At 40.5% G+C, this 21,829-nt stretch overlaps 1 protein-coding gene across 2 annotated transcripts in view; it reads left to right on the top strand.

Annotated features, from left to right (window-relative positions):
* Window positions 1–21,829, top strand: part of pfdn1 (prefoldin subunit 1) — a 100,581-nt gene that overhangs the window by 24,627 nt on the left and 54,125 nt on the right. For both annotated transcript variants that reach the window (XM_066716386.1, XM_066716387.1), the window contains exon 3: window positions 8,364–8,448. In XM_066716386.1, coding sequence (XP_066572483.1) covers window positions 8,364–8,448 — 85 coding nt within the window. The remainder of the gene's footprint in view (window positions 1–8,363; window positions 8,449–21,829) is intronic.

Raw genomic sequence — 21,829 nt, 5'->3', positions numbered from 1 at the left:
AAGCGGCTCCCCTGCTTACTGCCATCTATAGGATTGTGCTTAATACTACATTCGTGTTACTTCAACTGCAAACCTTATTTCTCACATATTACTGGCATAAAAAATAAAATAAACATCAATTCTAGAGATCAGAGTATCGATACAATATTGTGAAAAAACAAATCGCGATTCTACATTAAATCGTCAAATCGGCACAGCACTAAACAACAATAGGGGTGAGTATAATGGGTTCAGAATGTGCAGGTACTCACTCAGGACATTATTCCATGATATGGAGTACTATTGTACTTGCATACATATGCTGTTTTTAGCATTGATGATTATTGTTCAAAAATATTTATTGAGTACTTGTCTTGTAGTCTTTTTCAGTACTCTAATTTTTTTTCAGTACTGGCTCATTTGTAAAGGATGGTTCTGTGCTGACATAGGGCAGTGTAAACACTACTGTTGGAACAAACCTCACCCCTTGTTATCATCCATTGCTGTAGTATGTTTGCCATTTTAGGGGATGTCCCAATTCCAGAATGATTGAAGGGAGCTCTATATACAAGTAATATGTAGAAGAAATTACATAGCCTATATTCTTGCCAAATAGAACAGTTAATGATTTAAAATTGTCATGCATTTGTTTTTTCTTCCACTTGGCAGTGTTGCCTAAAAATTATGCTTTGAAGTCATAATTCATTGCCTATAAGAACATGATAAAGTTTACAAACGAGAGGGGGCCATTCGACCCGTCTTGCTTGTTTGGTGTACATCAATACTATAGGTGATATAATTGATACATTTCTATTTGTCATCTTATCTTTTTGGTTAGAACTTTTGTCTAGCTTTGAGTAATCCCTTTAAAAAGTTGATCAAAAAAGCAGGCATACTATTAAATAAGAAAAATAATTGAAAGCGACCATACAAGTATTGCAATGCACATAATGTAGGCTACGTACTTTTTTAAACTATTAATATGTATTACCATTCTGGAGTAAAATTGTCTCAGCCTCACCGTTACAATTCCATGCATTTTATTTCAAAATTCTTATACTTAATGTCTAGGGTGTGTCCTTTGTATTAAATAGACCCTCAGTACTGCTTGGTATAGGCTGTGACTCAGAAGGAGTAAAGATTGTTGCAACACTAATACTCTCCCATGAAGTCATTGCCTATTAAATTAAAAACCACTGGAAGTGTAGGAGGCAGCAGGCAAGAAGAGAGGGTTCTTCAGAAGGAGCAGCTGTAACTAAGTGACCCTGACCAACAGCACTTTCCCTATTGGTAAAACAAACAAAAAAAATGCCAGAGATCTGGAACCTGTTCCTAATTAATTAACCTTCAGGGCACATTCTTCACCTGATAGTGAAGAATGTTTATGCTTATTATTTTTCACAAATGGAAAGTGAAAATTGTTAAACAAGAAGCAAAAGATGAATAGGTTGTAGGTTAGGTTCTTCTTTGCCTTCAAGACTACAACAAGGTAGTGCTTACACTGTGGATGCTTTACCCACTTAACCTTATAATTATAATAAAAGAGAAAGGAAATTTAGTGTTTGAGTGCCGCTGACATTGTGAACATGGAGTTTTGGAAATGTGTAGTTTCTGTATCTAATATAAGTTAGGCTTATTGAGATTCATGAATGTTGTATTTTAGGGGGTGTTCATCATACTAGGTAAATATTGCCCCACAGTAGTACTGCATTCCCACCGAATGAACTGTGTGATTGAACATGGTTGAACACCTGGCATGGGTGATCAAAACCACCAGCTTTTTTTCACATCAGGTAAGTATTAGTGCTTTTCAGTTGCTCCCAGTAGTAAAGCAATGCAGGACTATACATAGAAATTGGAATGTGTACATTTCAGCCAATGACGCACATGACCTGGCTTTTCTCTTATGACTGAGGTCTCACACACAGTGGTGGGGGAATATTGATCATAGCCTGTCCCTCTTGGAAGGAAATACCAAGGGCCAAGATCTACCAAAGTGACACCCACCCTCATCTCAAATCCCACATAAAGACGACCTCTTGCTGTGCGATATTGAGTGTGTTTATGCTGGTGGAATCCCCCTGCTCCCTCCTGTGAGAATCCACATATTTGGAGTCAGTCAAAGCATTAATGACATCAGATACTTATGTTTCGGGTTTTCATTTTGATTCATCATCTGTGAATTCCAAAAAGATAACTCATAAAATCCAGTTATGCTTTAGTGTGGTTAACAGCAGCAGTCCCTGCGAGATGGGAATTAGAGTAAGTTTCAGCCACAGGTGTGCAATATCCAGTTAGTCATTCAGCTCTTAGGTAGTTGCAACAGAATCCTGCTCCTCTCATGGTAAAATTGGGTCTAACTTAAAGGTGAAGGAAGAACTTTAACTTCATCCAATGTCAGATTGGAGACTGTAGACAAATTCACAAGGAAAAAAAAAGATCCCCTTCGATGTTGTGCTTCATTGCATATGCATATCTTTTCAGTGGCAGTTCATAGAGGAAGTAGCATGCATTTCTGTACGAAATCCTCACTAACTAGGTATTTAACTGCGTTACTTCATCAATGTTATTTATACAACAGTACTCATTTTATAATTCTTCATTGTTACCTGAAGATCAGCACTGAAAATGTGGTAGGCTCAGAGCTTTGAGTAGCTAATCAGCATTGAACTTTAGATGTTTGGAAGTTCTGTATGGCACATAATTATAGGTTTTTATCATAACCTCAGATCCCTGAAAAAGAAAGACAGTCATTACCAAATGGGAAGAGCCTTCTGATCTGCCAGTAATGAAAACATGTACCAAAGCTGCCCTATAGGGGCCCAGCTGGCAGGAGGAAGTCCCACCACCGGTGGGTCTCCTTCCTGCCAGCTGCCATTTCTTCATCATGAAGGTTGTTTGGCCGAGCGATCCCTGAAGGGTAATGGCTGTCTTTCTTTTCAGGGAATCTGGGGTTAATGATAATAACATATGTGATGTGATGAGATGTATTCAGGCATGGGGACTTTAGCAGTCTCATAGGTGATCCGGATCGTGTCCACCACGAAGTGTGCCAGTCAGTTTTTGGAAAGAGCCTGGTGGGAGAACTGAGTCTGAGAAGAAGGATGCTCGATGCAGCCACCATCAGACCCAATAATTTTTGGAATTGGACCAGTTGGAGAGTTGATGCCCTCTTGAATAACGCAAGGCAGGTCTCCAACAACTTGAACATGTATTACGACAGATAGGCAAGCATGTCCACAGAGTCTACCTGCGTTCCCAAGAACACTATAGTCTGTGCGGACTTGAGAGAGCTCTTCTACACTCACCTAAAGGATTATTAGGAACACCTGTTCAATTTCTCATTAATGCAATTATCTAACCAACCAATCACATGGCAGTTGCTTCAATGCATTTAGGGGTGTGGTCCTGGTCAAGACAATCTCCTGAACTCCAAACTGAATGTCTGAATGGGAAAGAAAGGTGATTTAAGCAATTTTGAGCGTGGCCTGGTTGTTGGTGCCAGAATTTGTAATGATTGATGCCTTTTACTTAACTGTATTTTTGCACTGTGTTTTACACTTATGTTGTAAGTCGCCCTGGATAAGGGTGTCTGCCAAGAAATATTAATAATAATAATAATAATAATAATAATAAAGAAGACACTTCTATTTATAGTAGTATAGAGAGTTATTGGTTAAAAATAAATAAATAAAATAAACATTTTCTGTTGTTTATTATAAAGATGTTTACCTAACATAATTTTATACATTACACATGCTTTCCAAAATTGCATCTGCTCCTCATCTAAACACATGCTTTGTTTTTCATCATGTGACAATGAAGATCATGGGTGAAGGGGTGACACCTCAGGAAGTGTTTTTGCAGGTCACGCCCATCACACCCATATATATATATATATATACACTCACCTAAAGGATTATTAGGAACACCTGTTCAATTTCTCATTAATGCAATTATCTAATCAACCAATCACATGGCAGTTGCTTCAATGCATTTAGGGGTGTGGTCCTGGTCAAGACAATCTCCTGAACTCCAAACTGAATGTCTGAATGGGAAAGAAAGGTGATTTAAGCAATTTTGAGCGTGGCATGGTTGTTGGTGCAAGACGGGCCGGTCTGAGTATTTCACAATCTGCTCAGTTACTGGGATTTTCACGCACAACCATTTCTAGGGTTTACAAAGAATGGTGTGAAAAGGGAAAAACATCCAGTATGTGGCAGTCCTGTGGGCGAAAATGCCTTGTTGATGCTAGAGGTCAGAGGAGAATGGGCCAACTGATTTAAGCTGATAGAAGAGCAACTTTGACTGAAATAACCACTCGTTACAACCGAGGTATGCAGCAAAGCATTTGTGAAGCCACAACATGTACAACCTTGAGGCGGATGGGCTACAACAGCAGAAGACCCCACCGGGCACTACTCATCTCTACTACAAATAGGAAAAAGAGGCTACAATTTGCACAAGCTCACCAAAATTGGACAGTTGAAGACTGGAAAAATGTTGCCTGGTCTGATGAGTCTCGATTTCTGTTGAGACATTCAGATGGTAGAGTCAGAATTTGGCATAAACAGAATGAGAACATGGATCCATCATGCCTTGTTACCACTGTGCAGGCTGGTGGTGGTGGTGTAATGGTGTGGGGGATGTTTTCTTGGCACACTTTAGGCCCCTTAGTGCCAATTGGGCATCGTTTAAATGCCACGGCCTACCTGAGCATTGTTTCTGACCATGTCCATCCCTTTATGACCACCATGTACCCATCCTCTGATGGCTACTTCCAGCAGGATAATGCACCATGTCACAAAGGTCGAATCATTTCAAATTGGTTTCTTGAACATGACAATGAGTTCACTGTACTAAACTGGCCCCCACAGTCACCAGATCTCAACCCAATAGAGCATCTTTGGGATGTGGTGGAACGGGAGCTTCGTGCCCTGGATGTGCATCCCACAAATCTCCATCAACTGCAAGATGCTATCCTATCAATATGGGCCAACATTTCTAAAGAATGCTTTCAGCACCTTGTTGAATCAATGCCATGTAGAATTAAGGCAGTTCTGAAGGCGAAAGGGGGTCAAACACAGTATTAGTATGGTGTTCCTAATAATCCTTTAGGTGAGTGTATGTGTGAACTGAAAAGACCTGTAGTCACGTGACATATGACTTCTGCCGTCTGTTCTTCCGCCTGAAGCCTGGAGTCTGCGCACACCAGGCAGTCATCCATGTAGTTCAGGAACCTTATCCCCTTCGCTCTGAGTGGGGCCACAGCTGCATCCATGCATTTTGAGAAGTGCAGTGCGCCAGCGACATGCCGAACGGCAACACACAGAACTCATACACCTGGGCCTGGAAGGTGAAGATATTTCCTGTGCGCTGGGAGAATGGGGACATGGATGTAGGCATCACTGAAGTAAATTGACGTGAACCAGTCTCACGGCCAGATAGACTGGAGGATACAATGTGCAGGAATTTACGCAAGTTTCTTTTCTTCAGAAACATGTTGAGGCCCCTCAGATCGAGAATGGGCCTGAAGACTCCATCCTTGTTTGAGTAGAACCCTGTTCGGAGTCCTCTGTCTCCACTAGTTGTATCGCTCATTTCTCCCACGTCGCAGAGATCTCCTGCGACAGGGCTCTCACCCTTTCAGGGCATCCGACAACAGTGGCTAGCACCCCCCTGAAGGGTGGAATTGGAGGGCGTATCCGTGGGTCATTGTCCTGCGTGTAGTCTTGCCAAGGGTTGTTTCCCGGTGGGGGTGGTGGCATTGGAGATGGTGTCCATGCAGCTTCAGGGACGCTCTTCCTGAGGCTTCGCGGGTAGTTTATGGGTGTCGCTCCTTTCTCTAGGCCTCCAACCCAAAAGCCTGTTTTTTCCCCTCGCCTGTGTCTGGCCCTTGCGGTGGAAGTCCAGTTGTGGGCTGCCGCTTGGTTGTGGCCTTTGGGGAGGTTTTGACGGCCTGGGCCATTGCCTGCCTGCCTGGCTGCTGCTGGTATAGCCAGTGGTGTTGTTGTGGTTGCCTGCTGGAGGTCAGCATATTTGGAGGCAATCTCCTTAGCCTTGGCTAAGCGCTCAGTGCTGAGATCGACCATTTTGCCGAACATCTTGCCTGGTGCGATAGGTGCGTCCAGGAGCACGGCCTTCTCAGAATCCTGCAGTTTAGCCTGGGTATGTTTTTTTTTTCTGTGGTCCTGCACTGCTTGTTCGGACACAAGGGCTGCTTGCCCAGCAGTGCATTTGCCTGGACCAGTTTCGCAACCGAGTCCCCCATTAGTGAAAAAGCCCCAGGACCCTTCTGGTCAGCTTCTGCCATAGTGAACAGGGCATCTGCCTGTCTGGATGTTGCTGGCGCCGAGGCCAGGTGCGACCACGAGGACTGCATGATGTCAGAAATGTTTTCAAAGAGAGGGAGGGTTTCCGTTAGGTTTTGACGGCTTCTCCCTCATCAGCCTGTTTCTCTGGGCCTCCTCTGCAGGGGACCACGGGATGTCGACTGCCTCCGTCGCATGCCTCATCAAGGCCCTGAACAGTGCACTCAGGCCTGCGTAGTGCTCTGTTGTAGAGTTGGCCTCCTCCGTGTCTCCCCTCGATGGAGGGGGTTCTGAAATATGTGAGAGGCAGGTGGTGAAGGAGAACTTCTCCTCAGTCACTGTAGGGGGGGTGGGAGGGACGGTGATGGTTGAGCCTCCTGTTGGGTTGACATGCTCTTCTCCGCCCATATGGCGTCCATCATGTGCTGGTGGCTCGCCATGGTCTAGGAGATCTCCCCCATTTTTTGGAGCAGCGTGGTCTTGAACATCTCCTCCTCTTCCCTCCAGGATGGTTACGTCCCTCATCTCCTCAGAGTCGGGGCATCGATGTCGATCTGTTGAGGTCGACATTGAGGTGTAGAGCATCGATGGAGAAGTCAAGGTCGAAATGTTTGAGGTCAACGCGAAGGTCAATGTTGACGTGGATGAAGGTGGAGCTCCTTGATGACGTCCGGCGGTGTTCCGTTGACGGAAGGTCGAGGAGTCGACGCGGGTGTTCAGAAGCTCCTGTTGATCTAGATGCCGACAATTTTTGAAGGGGTTGACCAGGGAGGTTGCTCCAACAGCGGTGTGTCGACTTAGAGGGATTCTCGACGACAAAGATGTCGAGAAGTGGACGTGGGTCGAGACCAAGGTTGCATGAGGGCCGTTGGGTAAGGGGGTATAGAACGACCTCTCTTCTTCTCTTATCCACGAGTTTCTGTATGGAAATATTACAGGAGGTTTCAATCATACAGCAGATTTCATATAGAGGGACCGAAGTCGGCTACTTGGGAGACTGCTGCTGTACACTTCCCTCCATAGAGAAGTAAAGCTCCTGAATAAGCAAACCAAAGTAGCATTAAAACTCAGAAGAGTGCAAACATTTTTTTTGAATACTCTGAAGAGATGTGTAGAAAAACGGCAGAGGAGCACACTTCTCATACAAACAGAAGTGAAACTGCTAAGCTCATTCACTGGCAAGGAGAAAGAAGAAATGTCAGGTTGCAGGGTGGGACTTCCTCCTGCCATAAGGTCCCCTTTATGGCAGCTTTGGTACGTGTTTTCATTATTGGCAGGTCAGAAGGCTCTTCTCATTTGGTAATGCTGTCTTTTGACTTGCAAGGGAACAAAGTTGTTAAATAATTCACAAAGTTACTGACACATGTTTTATGTAAATCCTCAAGTGCCTATTGGATTTGTTCTATGACGTTACATTAACTTTACAGTAGGGGAATGTATGTAATATCCAATTGCTCATTGTCAGATCATGCCAATACTGTAAAATTAAAATAAGTTTGTATTGTTTACATTAACCCACAAATCCCTTGAAAAACACTTCACAGTTAGAATTAATGTAGAACTAGGGCCTGTGATATTGTCCTTGTGTCCTATACTTCAGTTTTAAGATGCAGTTGAATCAATAGAAAATGACAATAGAATGTGCCAGTCTCATTACTGTTTAAGGAGCAAATAGACTGATACAATTCGCCTATGTCTCCCCAAATATTGACCAACTGTTACTGTGAATTTCTCTCAGATTCCTGATTGCTCATCAGTGTAATTTAGTAGCACCCTTTTAATGGAAATGTAGAATCCATTCTCTTGGTGGTTTTATTGTAAACTGCATATTTTATTTATGCGGATTGTGTGCAGATTTGCAACTGAACTAAAGTTCTACTTTGTGTACTGTGTTTTAAATTCCAGTTAAAACATTTATCAAACTAAAATGGACATGATAAAGTACTGCTATTATGAATTTCCATTCTTTGTTAAACAGACAGGTCTTTGCCTTCTAAAGCTAGACTTCCTTTGCTGTGAATACTGCTTTTCTTTTGCGAGCCTCATGTCGGATCCCTTTATTTTTTTTTGTAGGTTCATCCTGCAGTCAAAGGATGTGATTCACAGTCAGCTTCTGGAGAAGCAGAAAAGCGCTGATGAGAAGATCAAAGAACTTGAGGTGAGATCAGTAAACTGCAGGACACAACCCTGTCTTTTTGCTCTGGATAAATCACACCTTAGGGAACACATACACTGTATAGTACATAGCTCAGACTGTCTCCTACGTCTTGGAAAACGAGAGATAGAGATGAAAATGTCCAAGTCTTGAATTGTGAGTTTTTGTCTGCATTTTAGTGAATGTAGTCTTCTCTATAGTTTTAATCCTTTATAAAGGACTGTGTGCTTGTTTTCATTAAAAAAATATATAAAACAAGTCTATATGACAGAGAGAGAAACTTTGTGACTGTTAAAAACTCTTGTTGGCAGCAATGGCTGATATTACCGGACAGATCCTAGGCGTGAGAAATAGAGGAATTTAGGGCCTGACTGCCTACTTGAGCCAAGCATTCTGAAACCACATTTTTGTAATTTCTTTGAATTTCATTTATCAAAATCAGGGGCTATTCTTTACTCCGAAAGAAGACCTTTTGTGAATAGTTTTATCCATTCTCTTTTAACTATGTGTTGTCCAGGACATAGCTATACCACAACTAGCAGAGCTGCTGAGCTTCTGGCAAAATATATGAACCTCATTGATCACTTGCATGCTAGGATTGTCTAATCCCTGTGAAAGGATCCTAGTATGTACACTTTCCAGGACTCCCTCATACAAACACAGTGCCAGGAATGTGGTTTCGAAACAATGATGTAACCAGCTGGAAATTGGAAAGGTGAGGCAATCCTCATAATATTTTGTTACTGTATTGAAAACCTTTTAGGTGCACTGGGTAATCTCATTGGGTTTGAAGTATTTTGGAGAAAATTAAGCTCTCATTTTACAATGCATTCATAGTTGAGGCATTTTTAAAAGGGAGTTTAAGAACATAAGAAAGTTTACAAACGAGAGGAGGCCGTTCGACCCATCGTGCTCGTTTGGTGTCCATTAATAACTAAGTAATCCAAGGATCCTATCCAGACTATTTGTAAATGTTCCCAAATGTATTAATTGCTCAGTCTAATTTGGAAGAATATTTTACCATTTGTAATTACAGCAGTGTATTCTTTGAGTGCTGTTTAATAGAAATATTTGGTAGAAGTATGTTGTTGCTGGCCCTGTACTGTAAGTTTAATAATATACATAATTTGTCACGGGGGTTAAGGACAGAGAGAATTCCTTTCATATAGTTTATATTTATTCTAGGTGTCCAGAACACTTGTATGGCATACATTGGTGTAACACATTTCAATTACTTAATGCCAATCATATGTGTTTTAATAAGTCTTCCTAATAATTAGTATTTGCCATCAGTGTGAATTTATAGCATAATTTGGTCCTGCCAATTTATCTTGCATTAAGCTCACAATTTTCCTCACATTTGTTGATTCATATTTGGTCCAGTCATTTAAAAAGCATAAGCATGTTTTTAACCCTAACATTTGCTGATTATTATTCACTTCACCTTGTCAACTAAGACCATTAAAAAAAGTATTAATTGTGGCCATCATTATCTTCAGTGTGGCTGAGAAATACCCAAGTGAAGTCCAGTCTGAAAATGGACAGATACATTTCAAATTCTAAGACTTTTTAAACCTTTTTCCAAATGGACTGGACTCTAAAGCAGCGAGCATATGGTGACATGATTTTTTTCACCTTTTATTTGTCATCTTTTCCTATTTTTCTTGAATGTAACTCTTCTTCTCAGGCCATCTTTAGTAGCTGTGTCACTCCCCTCCCACACGCCCAGACAAGAAGGAAAAAGCTCAGTGTTATTGGAGAGATGGCAGTGTGCAAACATTTTGAGTCTATTTGCAGCCAGTGTCAATGAGGTTATCAGGCCAAGGGGAAGAGGGGACCACAACACATTGTCTCTCAGGAAATGTTAAAGCACTTCTGTTCTGTGTCCGTTTTCCCTATATATGGTCATATTGAGTGTCACAACCCTCTGACGCTCTGTTGCTTTTGAAAGAGGAAAACACTTTTTTTTATTTGGAAAAGGAAGAGATTGTTATTGTTGCTTATTAGCAACATATGATATGCCTGCTCCTGCTTTCCTTAGGGCAGCTATTCTGGGATGGGGTTTAGAGTAGGGTGTTAGCAGCAAAAAAAAAAAAATCTTCTAAAAATAACTTGAGGGCAGTACAGGGGGCTTTCTCTGTCAAAGATCTGGGCAGCTGAAATCCAGCAGACAACAATGTGACGTCTGCCTGTCCCCCCCTTCCTTCCCCCTCCTTGCCGCCCAGCATCTCTACATGCCAGTCTCTGAAAGTGCTGACACCGCCAGTGACTCTCTGGGAGATTGCTTTGTGTTGAGCGCCACCCTGACACAGCTCTGCCCACACACTGTAACCCTCTGTCTGCTTCCATAGAGCTACGGGGGTTTCTATTTTCACATAGAATACGAGACATGGATTCCTTCACCTGCCCTGTGTTTCAGATGGGCCCCCGCTCTCTACACTGCGCACCACTTTACAAAAGTAAAACACTGACACTGAATGCTTTGAAAAAGCTCCAAAGTTGTGTACAGTTCTCCAGATACCTTGCAACCTCTAGACACACCCTCTAACATTTACATTTACCGACTGTGTAGTTTACTTGTAAAAGTTACCTTCACATTTATTTTCAGATATCAAGGAAGCAGGCTAGTTGGTAGGCTTTGCAACAGTTTCCCATTTTATTTTGGGATCCTTGTAGCTGTTTTCACCCTTGGCAGCATATACAATTTTTACTTTCTGTTCCTTTTTCTTAAGTGCTAAACTTCATGAGAAATTCTCATAAGGACAAAGCACAATGATCCTTGTATTACATATGATGGCGGGTGTGCAGCACATGAGAAAATTAGAAGAATAAGTTGATGCAGCTCATTAGAAGCATTATATCCATGTATAGAAGTCTGAATACCTCTCACTTCACAATGATCTGCACCACAACTGAACCCACTGAACTGAACACAGCAATTTATTCAAATTCAATGCTGAATTCCTGACCTGAGGATCACACTCAGTATGCAGAAAGAGAACTCTGATAAATGTCAACAGACTTGTTTAGTGTCCTGTATGGAGCTGGGCACAAAACATTTAAATAAAACTGGACCCTAGCAGGAAATTAACTCTGCACATAATACTGTACCCTAGGAGGAGTGTGTTATTGCCCATGCATGTCATGTTCAAATTTGTCATTCTCCTACTCATTCAGGCCTGTGATATAGCATTTTAATGGTAAAGAGCCCTACATAGAGGGCTCTGATGTAGCAGTATTTTAAGTTTTATCTTTAAATATTTGGACAGTGACACAATTGTCATCATTGTGGCTTTGTATGCCACCACCATTAAGATGTGCTTTAAGTGTAGACTTTCATCTTTAATGTGAGGGTAGTTACATCCAAATTATGTGAACGGTGTAGGAATTACACCTATTTTTATATGTGGTCCCCCCAATTTTAGGGGATCAAAAGTAATTGGACAAACTAACATAATCATTAATTAAATTAAGTTTCAATACTTGGTTGCAAATCCTTTGTAGTGAATGAACTCATAGTCTGGAAGTCTGGAACCCATAGACATCACCAGATGCTGGGTTTCTTCCCTGGTGATGCTCTGCTTGTTTTGGGGGCATTTTGCCTTCAGTTTTGGCTTCAGCAAGTGACATGTATGCATGGATTAAGGTCAGGTGATTAACTTGGCAATTGCAGAAAATTCCACTTCTTCTCCCTAAGAAAGTATTGGGTTGCTTTCACAGTATGCTTTGGGTCATTGTCCATCTGCACTGTGAAGTGCCATCCAATGAGTTTCGAAGCATTTGGCTGAATCTGAGCAGATAATATAGCCCTAAACACTTCAGAATTCATCCTGCTGCTTTTGTCAGCAGTCACATCATCAGTAAATACAAGGGAACCAGTTCCCTTGGCAGCCATGCATGACCATGACATAACACTACCTCCACCATGCTTCACAGATGAGGTGGTATGCTTCTGATCATGAGCAGTTCCTTCCCTTCTTCATACTCTTCTCTTCACATTCTGGTGGAAGTTGATCTTTGTCTCATCTGTCCATAGGATGTTGTTCCAGAACTGTACAGAGTTCTTTTAGATGTTTTTTGGCAAAGTCTAATCTGGTCTTCCTGTTTTTGGGGCTTACTTTTGAGCCCCTAAAATTGGGGGAACCACATATAAAAATGGGTGTAATTCCTACACCGTTCACCCAATTTGGATGTAACTACCCTCAAATTAAAGATGAAAGTCTATACTTAAAGTATACATCGATCAGCCATAACATGACCACTGACAGGTGAAGTGAATAACACTGATAATCTCGTTATCATGGCACCTGTCAATGGGTGGGTTATATTAGGCAGCAAGTGAACATTTTGTCCTCAAATATGATGTGTTAGAAGCAGGAAAAATGGGCAAGCGTAAGGATCTGAGCGACTTTAACAAGGGCCAAATTGTGATGGCTAGACGACTGGGTCAGAGCATCTCCAAAACTGCAGCTCTTGTGGGGTGTTCCTGGTCTGCAGTGGTCAGTACCTATCAAAAGTGGTCCAAGGAAGTAAAAGCAGTGAACCGGTGACAGGGTCATGGGCGGCCAAGGCTCATTGATGCACGTGGGGATCGAAGGCTGGCCCGTGTGGTCCAATCCAACAGACAAGCTACTGTAACTCAAATTGCTGAAAAAGTTAATGCTGGTTCTGATAGAAAGGTGTCAGAACACACAGTGCATTGCAGTTTGTTGCGTATGGGGCTGCGTAGCCGCAGACCATTCAGGGTGCCCATGCCCCTGTCCACTGCTGAAAGCGCCTACAATGGGCACGTGAGCATCAGAACTGGACCACGGAGCAATGGAAGAAGGTGGCCTGGTCTGATGAATCACGAGTTCAAGGTGTTGACTTGGCCTCCAAATTCCCCAGATCTCAATCCAATCGAGCATCTGTGGGATGTGCTGGACAAACAAGTCCGATCCATGGAGGCTCCACCTCGCAACTTACAGGACTTAAAGGATCTGCTGCTAACGTCTTGGTGCCAGATACCACAGCACACCTTCAGAGGTCTAGTGGAGTCTATGCCTTGATGGGTCAGGGCTGTTTTGGCGGCAAAAGGGGGACCTACACAATATTAGGAAGGTGGTCATAATGTTATGGCTGATCGGTGTATCTTGATTGTTTCCTTTCAAATCCATTGTGGTGCCGTACAGAGCCAAAATTATGACAGTTGTTTCACTGTCCAATTTACGGACCTAACTGAACATATTGTGCCTTCCAAAACTATTCAGACCATCTCATATTTTGTTTCCTTTAAAGCTTTACAACATTCATGACACTTAGGAATTAATCAGTGTTATACACACCACCTACTCCACAAATTAAAAGCAAAAACAAAAGTAAGTAAATAGATACTTAATATGAAATAGAAATGGAAAAGTCATGATTGCTTACATTACACCATAGGAAGGATCTGAATACTTTTGCAAGGCACTGAATGCATATAACCATTCAAAAGTGTGGTAGTTCAGGATGTTTTTCAGGTACTTGCAGTTGTTGTCCAGATGCAGATGCTGAGTCCAGTTGCAAGTCTCTTCATTGACATTTCTGTCATGTGTTGATTCAGACAGCATTCAAATTCCTTGTTTTTTGTCAGGTCCATGGCTACTGATGCAAAAACTTCAATGAAATACCATTCAAGAAGTGTGCATGCTGCTCTCTAAGAAGTATATAAGATTATCTATTTTCCAAATGGGCAATGTTTTTCTTTGTTTCCTTTTAAATTCATTGTGGTGGTGTACTGAGCCAAAATGATGACAACTGTGTCACTGTCCAAATGTTTATTGACCTAACTGTATATTGTTGTTCCCATAATGACAAAAGAAAAAACAATAATATATTAGTTGTTGAACCTAAACTAATTTGCAAATATAGCTGCAAGCAGCAATGTAGGGGGCCAAGCATATGTGTAGGGATATGGCATATTTAACATACTTCGGGGTTTCTGCCATGGTGAGACTCAAACCTGGTTCTCCCACACCACAGTGCAACAACCTAGTTATATATATATAAAGCTGTTATACAGTTAAATGGTTAGATATAACTTAGATATAAGCAATACCTAAAAACCTATATTGCGACTTTGCCGCTAATAAATATGGCTTGTTATGCACCAGAAACGGGTATTTTGTTTTATCAAATCTGCCATCTTGGATTTTCTTTACCTAGTGTCATTAAAAAGAGGTTTTAAAATGTAATAAAAGTAAACCTATAAATAACTACCACATGTATCTTAGTACAAGAACCTAGTCTAATGTTTGTATGGGATAGTTGATATGTTTTTATCCATTGTGTGAACTACATCCCAAAACATTATCAAATGGTGCGAGTCCACCGTTTGGAGAGAAACTGCACTGAAACGCAGCTCCGCACAGCTGCTCTGAGTGTTCAGATTGGAATGTAGAGACAGAGCAGAGACTGATCCTCCTGCATTCCTGTCAGAGCCACCCGCCACGTTTTTACTTCACTATATACAAATCCGGGTGATAAGATACTAAAAAAAATATTTACTGCGATTTAGAAACACCGGGGATCATTTAATGTGAAGCACATGCACGAAAATAATGTATCAGACTATGTATATACAAACTATTTAGATTATAATCGGAATGGAGGAGCAGACTTATAACCTGATCGGCTGTTCATTCAGTTTCTGTGTCCCTGTCCCAATTTGGAAAACACTTGTTTTAGTTTTTTCGTATGCAAATGCCAAAACGTGATTGCTTATATGATTTCTACTATAATATTACCTAAAATAAAAGGTTTAATTCATCATCCAGCAGCCAGCTCCCCATCACCAAACTTGAAATGCCACATATCTAACACAGCGAATGTCATCAAACCTGGTCAAATTGGACCAAATTGGTCAAATTGAGAGGAATTTCACAACTTGGGAGTGAAAAACAAAGCAACTGCCAATTACAACTGGAAGTACAGTGAAACTCTGATACAACCTTAGGACCATAAAATTGTGATAACCAGCCAGGTACTGTACCTGCATAACATCCCCAGATTAAAAAGTAATGTACTGCAAAAACTAATACTGCTTGATTAATGTACATAATGTATGTAAAGTAGTATACATGTGTATTGTATTAGAAACCCCCTCCCCCGTCAGTTCGTTTTGAATGATAGGCTTATTTAGATGTTTTAATGGAGTCATGGTATTATTTACCATTGGTAATGGTTGATGCTTAAGTTATAAATTTTAGTGTAGGCATTGTCACGTTTACTTCAATCTATTTTGAAGTAAATCAACCCACTACTGTCAAACTCGTTTGCCGAGCGCTAAACGAGTGTCTCTCTTACTCAAAAAGAAAGTGACAGGGAGCAGTGCCTCCCAGGACATTATCAGTGAATTCAAAAAGGGACAAAAGCAGCCACAATTATGTAGCAAATGGGTTTCCCATAAGCAAAGACCTTGGTGTTATTACATGTTGTGTAATCAACAAACCAAGTGCAGATTAGTTCATGGTTAAACCTGAAGAGCTAAAGTTTAAACAGCAGGAGTCCTGCAGCGGATATCTGTGAAAGATTTTCTAAACACGTAATGTAGAACATGCACTTTGTATGTTAAAGTGCACTGTATGGAGTTTATTTCTGTATACAATGATTATCCTTTAAAAAAAAATTCTATCTCAAACAAAATTGGAAGCAAAAAACATGATATTGTACCACAGCTCCGTGGAGGTAGTTATTTGATTATGAGAGGAAGGATCCTGTCCGCACACTGCATGTAAAAGTTTGACCAAAGCCATGAGAAATTACATATTATTTATTTTAAAAAAATCATCAGGTCTTGAAGTGCAAAGGGTGTGTCTAAACATACAAGCACAGCTGACACAGCTCATGCTTTCATTGGAGAGACAAGTGTCTGAAGGTAATTCGGTGCAGTATGGTCAAGACAGCGGTAGGTGAGGTGGCAGTGGAGGGAGCGGAGCAATGGAGTAGCGTCTCCGAATCGGGGCTGAGTGATTACCAGATAAGCCGCAAAGTTCTGGATGAGCTGGAGCGGGCGTGTAGTAGTTGCAGGCAGGCAGGCCGACCAGGAGGGAGTTGCAGTAGTACAGGCAGGAGAGGACCGGTCAGAGGAGGGAAAAGACAGGAAAATCTGGGCATCATCTGCATAGAAGTGGTAAGAGAAACCATGGGATGTGATGAGGGGGCCCAGGGACCGAGAGTAGAGAGAGAACCAGCCTTGGGGTATGCCTGTGGAACCTTGCCATGTCACTTGGTAAGTCCGGTCGTTGAGGTAGGAGAAGCAGGTGAGAGCAGTCCCAGAGGTTCTAAGGTCAGCGAGGCAGGAGAGGAGGATGGAATGATCGACAGTGTCAAATGCTGTGGAGAGATCAAGGAGGATGTGTTTTTCATTACCCCTATATGCTTTATGTGTTCTACATATCCATGTTCAATAAAGAGATGAGTACAAGGTTGTTTTCTTATGTTTGAACAAAGAAAACAATGCAAATGCATTCTTATATTATACTTCATAATAAATAATGAACTTTTGTAATAAAAACAATAAACAATACACTGAAACGCAAATGAAAATAATACACTGAAATGCTGTAATAAACAATGAACCGTAATTATCAACTCAAACTCTTATTAAAACCTGTGCCATCAGCGGCTTGTTTTGTGCAATTTATTGAAATGTTCAATCCAATAAGCTTGGAAGGATGGGCTAGAAATGCGGTACAGGGCTTTGCACAGCATTGTGATGGATCTGGTTGCCGCAAATGCTGCTTCATTGCCTTGTATTCAGCACTGTTTTCTGAACGTCTCTCGTCACAGCCCTGTATAGCTTTTGCTAAAAACTACATAAACTACAACTAATAATAAAACTAGCAATAATAATATAGAACTGTTTTTATATACTTGTAAAAGTTGAATGGATTGCTGCAATAGACAGAAAACTTCTAGACGCACACAGGTATATGGAGGCTCTAAACAACATGCGATTGGATAAAAACATGGAATGATCACGGTCCCTGGCTTTCAATTCACATTCTAGAGTATCATCATTGGCTTTTGGAATGGCATGAAACTACATGGTACTGAGGGATTTCATTTGAGGTGTGTGCATTGATCATGGTATTCAAGTGATTAAATGCTCAGTCCTGTTCTCCATAGCACCCAGAGTCTACATTTCAAAAATCTATAACACAAATTTTGACATGCCTGAAACATGCACATAATCCATGCGTCTTCCATCACGGCGCATGTATGCGCAATATCCCACATACTAAGATCAAGGATATTATTTAGAATGGCTAAGATAGAAGCAACATAGCTAAATGACTGTTCAACGGCTGAAATAGAAGTCGACTAATCGTTGCAGCCCTAGCCAGGACAGCAGTCTCAGTGAGCTGTGTTGTCATTAACCTTGTAAATGGAATTCGGGGGGTTCGTGCGCCTTCCATTGCTGAGGGAAAATGATGGCTGGTGTTCAAAAAAATAGTTTTCCAGAAATATATTGTGTATGTTGTATTTCAAAACTTGTGTATTACAGAGCCCAAAAAGTTTGGCTTAGGTCTGTATAAAAATTGAATGTAGATGGGTATGGCCATCATATCAGTGGCAACACAGGCATTTTATATTGAGACTAGCAGCGCTTGTGTTAAAGTAAACAAACCTATTTTTTTTCTAACCTCCTGTCTTCAGGTACAAAACGCCTGTTAATGTAAGCTATCAAATGACACCTTCATTAGAGGTGTGCGTGAAACCACCATTTGGGCTTGAGCTTTTAGAGAAGGGGAGGAACCGAAAATCTTGGTGCCGCTGCGCCCTGGGAGGCGCTGCTCCCTGTCACTTTATAGGAAAAGATGGCTTTTCACACCGGTATGCAGAGAAAAAACCTTTAGTTTAGACACAAAGCTTTACGTTTACTTTATGTGATGTGTTTTTTATTACTAATCTATGTAGTATTTGGATTGGATGTTTTTTTGTTTTTTTTTAATAGTAATTTGAAAACGGCGCACATAAATGCTTGTAACCTCTTCACTGAGAGCTGATGTTGGGGAACATTTGACTTCCCTATTAAATGGCTCAGCGTTCTTAGCAAGCCTTCAGAATAGCTACACTTTGATAATCCTAGTACATAAAGATAAGATCCAATATAAATGCAGGCAGCCAAATATACCTGTATAGCAGGCATTCTTGAGAAGAGGGACAAAACACATGTTTTGTTCACAATTTTTTTTTTTTTATGTAAGTTAAATGATAAACTGACTTTTTGATAGACAGGACTACGAGCTACCAATTGAGTATAAGGAACAAACTCATGACTTTTGCATTATTTTGTGAAAAGCTCTTTTTGTAATTGAGGACCAATATTTGGTCAACTCCGTCAGACACTATAAACAAAAATATATATATTCTGATATAAACAACCTAAGAGAAGTTTGAATAATTGAAATATTTGATTATAGTTATTGTGTTTGGAAATATGTGATAAAAGTGTTATATCCATTTATTTTTATACCTGTACTTACATGAAATCCTCCATCACCAATTGCCACTTCATTGGTTGGCCCCCTAAATATGTTTTTTTTTTTTACTTTGGTGGAGAATAAAATAAGGAAAATAGTGCATGGAAATAGATTTAAAGAAATAAAGGTATACATGTATTTAATGTATTTAAGGCAGCTCATTCTAACATATTTGTATTTTTCTAACCATGAACGGTTAAGTCCCAGTATAAGCCAACTAAGCCATATGTCAGAAACTCTTCTTTTGTCTAATGTGAACTAGTTTTAACCTGACTAAAGAAAAGAACAATATACACTCACATTGTGGAACTCGAATGCTTGAAATAAAAAATGTGGGGTTTAAATTGTTAAAGGGGCTACTCTTGTGAAAATAAACTCTAATGTATTGTTATTATTATTTAGTGTTATCTTTATTTAAGTGAATCACCCATTTTTCCACTGAGTTTCATTATAAAATAAACTAACAGCTCTTGTATAAAACTCATTCCATTATTTGTAATTTATATAGAAAGGTGGTTGTAGTCTAATTGTAATGCTCTCTTTAAATCATAGGGCATCTTTTCACTGTATTAATTGTGATGCAAAATAAAATAAAATGCAGTGATTAAGCCACATAATAGTCTTAATTTTATTTTCTGTTTTCAATAAATAGTAGCCTATACCCTTACCTACATTTCCTGCAAGTTTTGTTTTGTGTCAAATGTTAGTTGAGCCACAGCTCAGAGTTCCTAGTCTTATGTAGGGGTATTCTTCCCTCATCAAGTGGTATAGCTAAGCACTAGTCAGCCATCTGTACAAATTCATCTCACGCTCCAGTCAGTATTAATGGTATGTGCACTGGCTATAAGCCTAAAATTCAGCTTAAAATCACATAGTATGTCTTTATATCCCAATTAGAAGAGTTCTCTCTGACGCAATGGAAATCTTGAGCTAAAATAACAAATAAGAACTACCTAGCAACCAAAGCCATAAACCTGTGTCAGCCTTGAACCTTAAAGACTTACATAGGCTTTACAGTGGGGCCCAATACATGGATTCCTAGCGAGATGGTTCCTTATTGTAGTAAACAATTTGAGTTTTATAGTTTAGTGTAACCCCCCACAATTATGGCAGCTATACACAGACATAAACCATAAGATACATTTTATATTTAATCCAGTGTTTTGTTTATGGAGTCTTGAGTATTGTTTATTATTAATGGGGGTGACACTCCTCTAAATATACAACTTATTCACCACACTAAAATGAGTCCAAGAATTTCCTAAAATAGTCATTATAAATAATCATTATTTGTATTTCACAACAATCAATTGTATATATTATCTGGTTTAGCATTTGTACCTCTGTAAAGTTGTTAATGGAAGTGCATCGTGTTACCCAAGCTACGTTTACTAGGCTTTAGAACAAGTTTAACTGTAACTGTTTGATTAAGAAACTGAATCACATTCACATGAGTTATACATGTTTTTTTAAGTTTTGCAGTGACAATTTATATAAATAAATCATGTGTGTGTTTGTTTGTGTGTTTACATATATATTATGAGTAATTTTCCTAAAACAAACATGTACCACTGAAGGTGATCACCAACTTGTCAATGGTTCAAAAACATGAATACATATCTTAAAATACATTGTTATTGTGCATTCAAAATGAATATATGAATATTATAGTTTCTGTAGTGAAATCCTTACCATTGTCGTGTAATTAATAGTTTGATAATGAAAAGTTCCAGTTTTTAGATGCCATTCTGTCACAAACATAAGTGTATACAGTGAGGGAAAAAAGTATTTGATCCCCTGCTGATTTTGTACGTTTGCCCACTGACAAAGAAATGATCAGTCTATGGTAGGTGTATTTTAACAGTGAGAGACAGAATAACAACAACAACAAAAAACGCATTTCAAAAAAGTTATAAATTGATTTGCATGTTAATGAGGGAAATAAGTATTTGACCCCTTCGACTTAGTAATTGGTGACAAAACCCTTGTTGGAAATCACAGAGGTCAGACGTTTCTTGTAGTTGGCCACCAGGTTTGCACACATCTCAGGAGGGATTTTGTCCCACTCCTCTTTGCAGATCCTCTCCAAGTCATTAAGGTTTCGAGGTTGACGTTTGGCGTCTTGAACCTTCAGCTCCCTCCACAGATTTTCTATGGGATTAAGGTCTGGAGACTGGCTAGGCCACTCCAGGACCTTAATGTGCTTCTTCTTGAGCCACTCCTTTGTTGCCTTGGCTGTGTGTTTTGGGTCATTGTCATGCTGGAATACCCATCCACAACCCATTTTCAATGAGGGAAGGAGGTTCTCACCCAAGATTTGACGGTACATGGCCCCATCCATCGTCCCTTTGATGCGGTGCAGTTGTCCTGTCCCCTTAGCAGAAAAACACCCCCAAAGCATAATGTTTCCACCTCCATGTTTGACGGTGGGGATGGTGTTCTTGGGGTCATTCCTCCTCCTCCAAACACGGCGAGTTGAGTTTGATTTTGGTCTCATCTGACCACAACACTTTCACCCAGTTCTCCTCTGAATCATTCAGATGTTCATTGGCAAACTTCAGACGGTCCTGTACATGTGCTTTCTTGAGCAGGGGGACCTTGCAGGCGCTGTAGGATTTCAGTCCTTCACGGCATAGTGTGTTACCAATTGTTTTCTTGGTGACTATGGTCCCAGCTGCCTTGAGATCATTAACAAGATCCTCCCGTGTAGTTCTGGGCTGATTCCTCACCGTTCTCATGATCATTGAAACTCCACGAGGTGAGATCTTGCATGGAGCCCCAGACCGAGGGAGACTGACAGTTATTTTGTGTTTCTTCCATTTGTGAATAATCGCACCAACTGTTGTCACCTTCTCACCAAACTGCTTGGCGATGGT

The sequence above is a fragment of the Amia ocellicauda genome, chromosome 11 (assembly GCF_036373705.1).
Source record: "Amia ocellicauda isolate fAmiCal2 chromosome 11, fAmiCal2.hap1, whole genome shotgun sequence".
Classification (NCBI taxonomy): domain Eukaryota; kingdom Metazoa; phylum Chordata; class Actinopteri; order Amiiformes; family Amiidae; genus Amia; species Amia ocellicauda.
The sequence above is the reverse complement of the archived record's forward strand: the minus strand, read 5'-3'. Positions and strand labels throughout refer to the sequence as shown.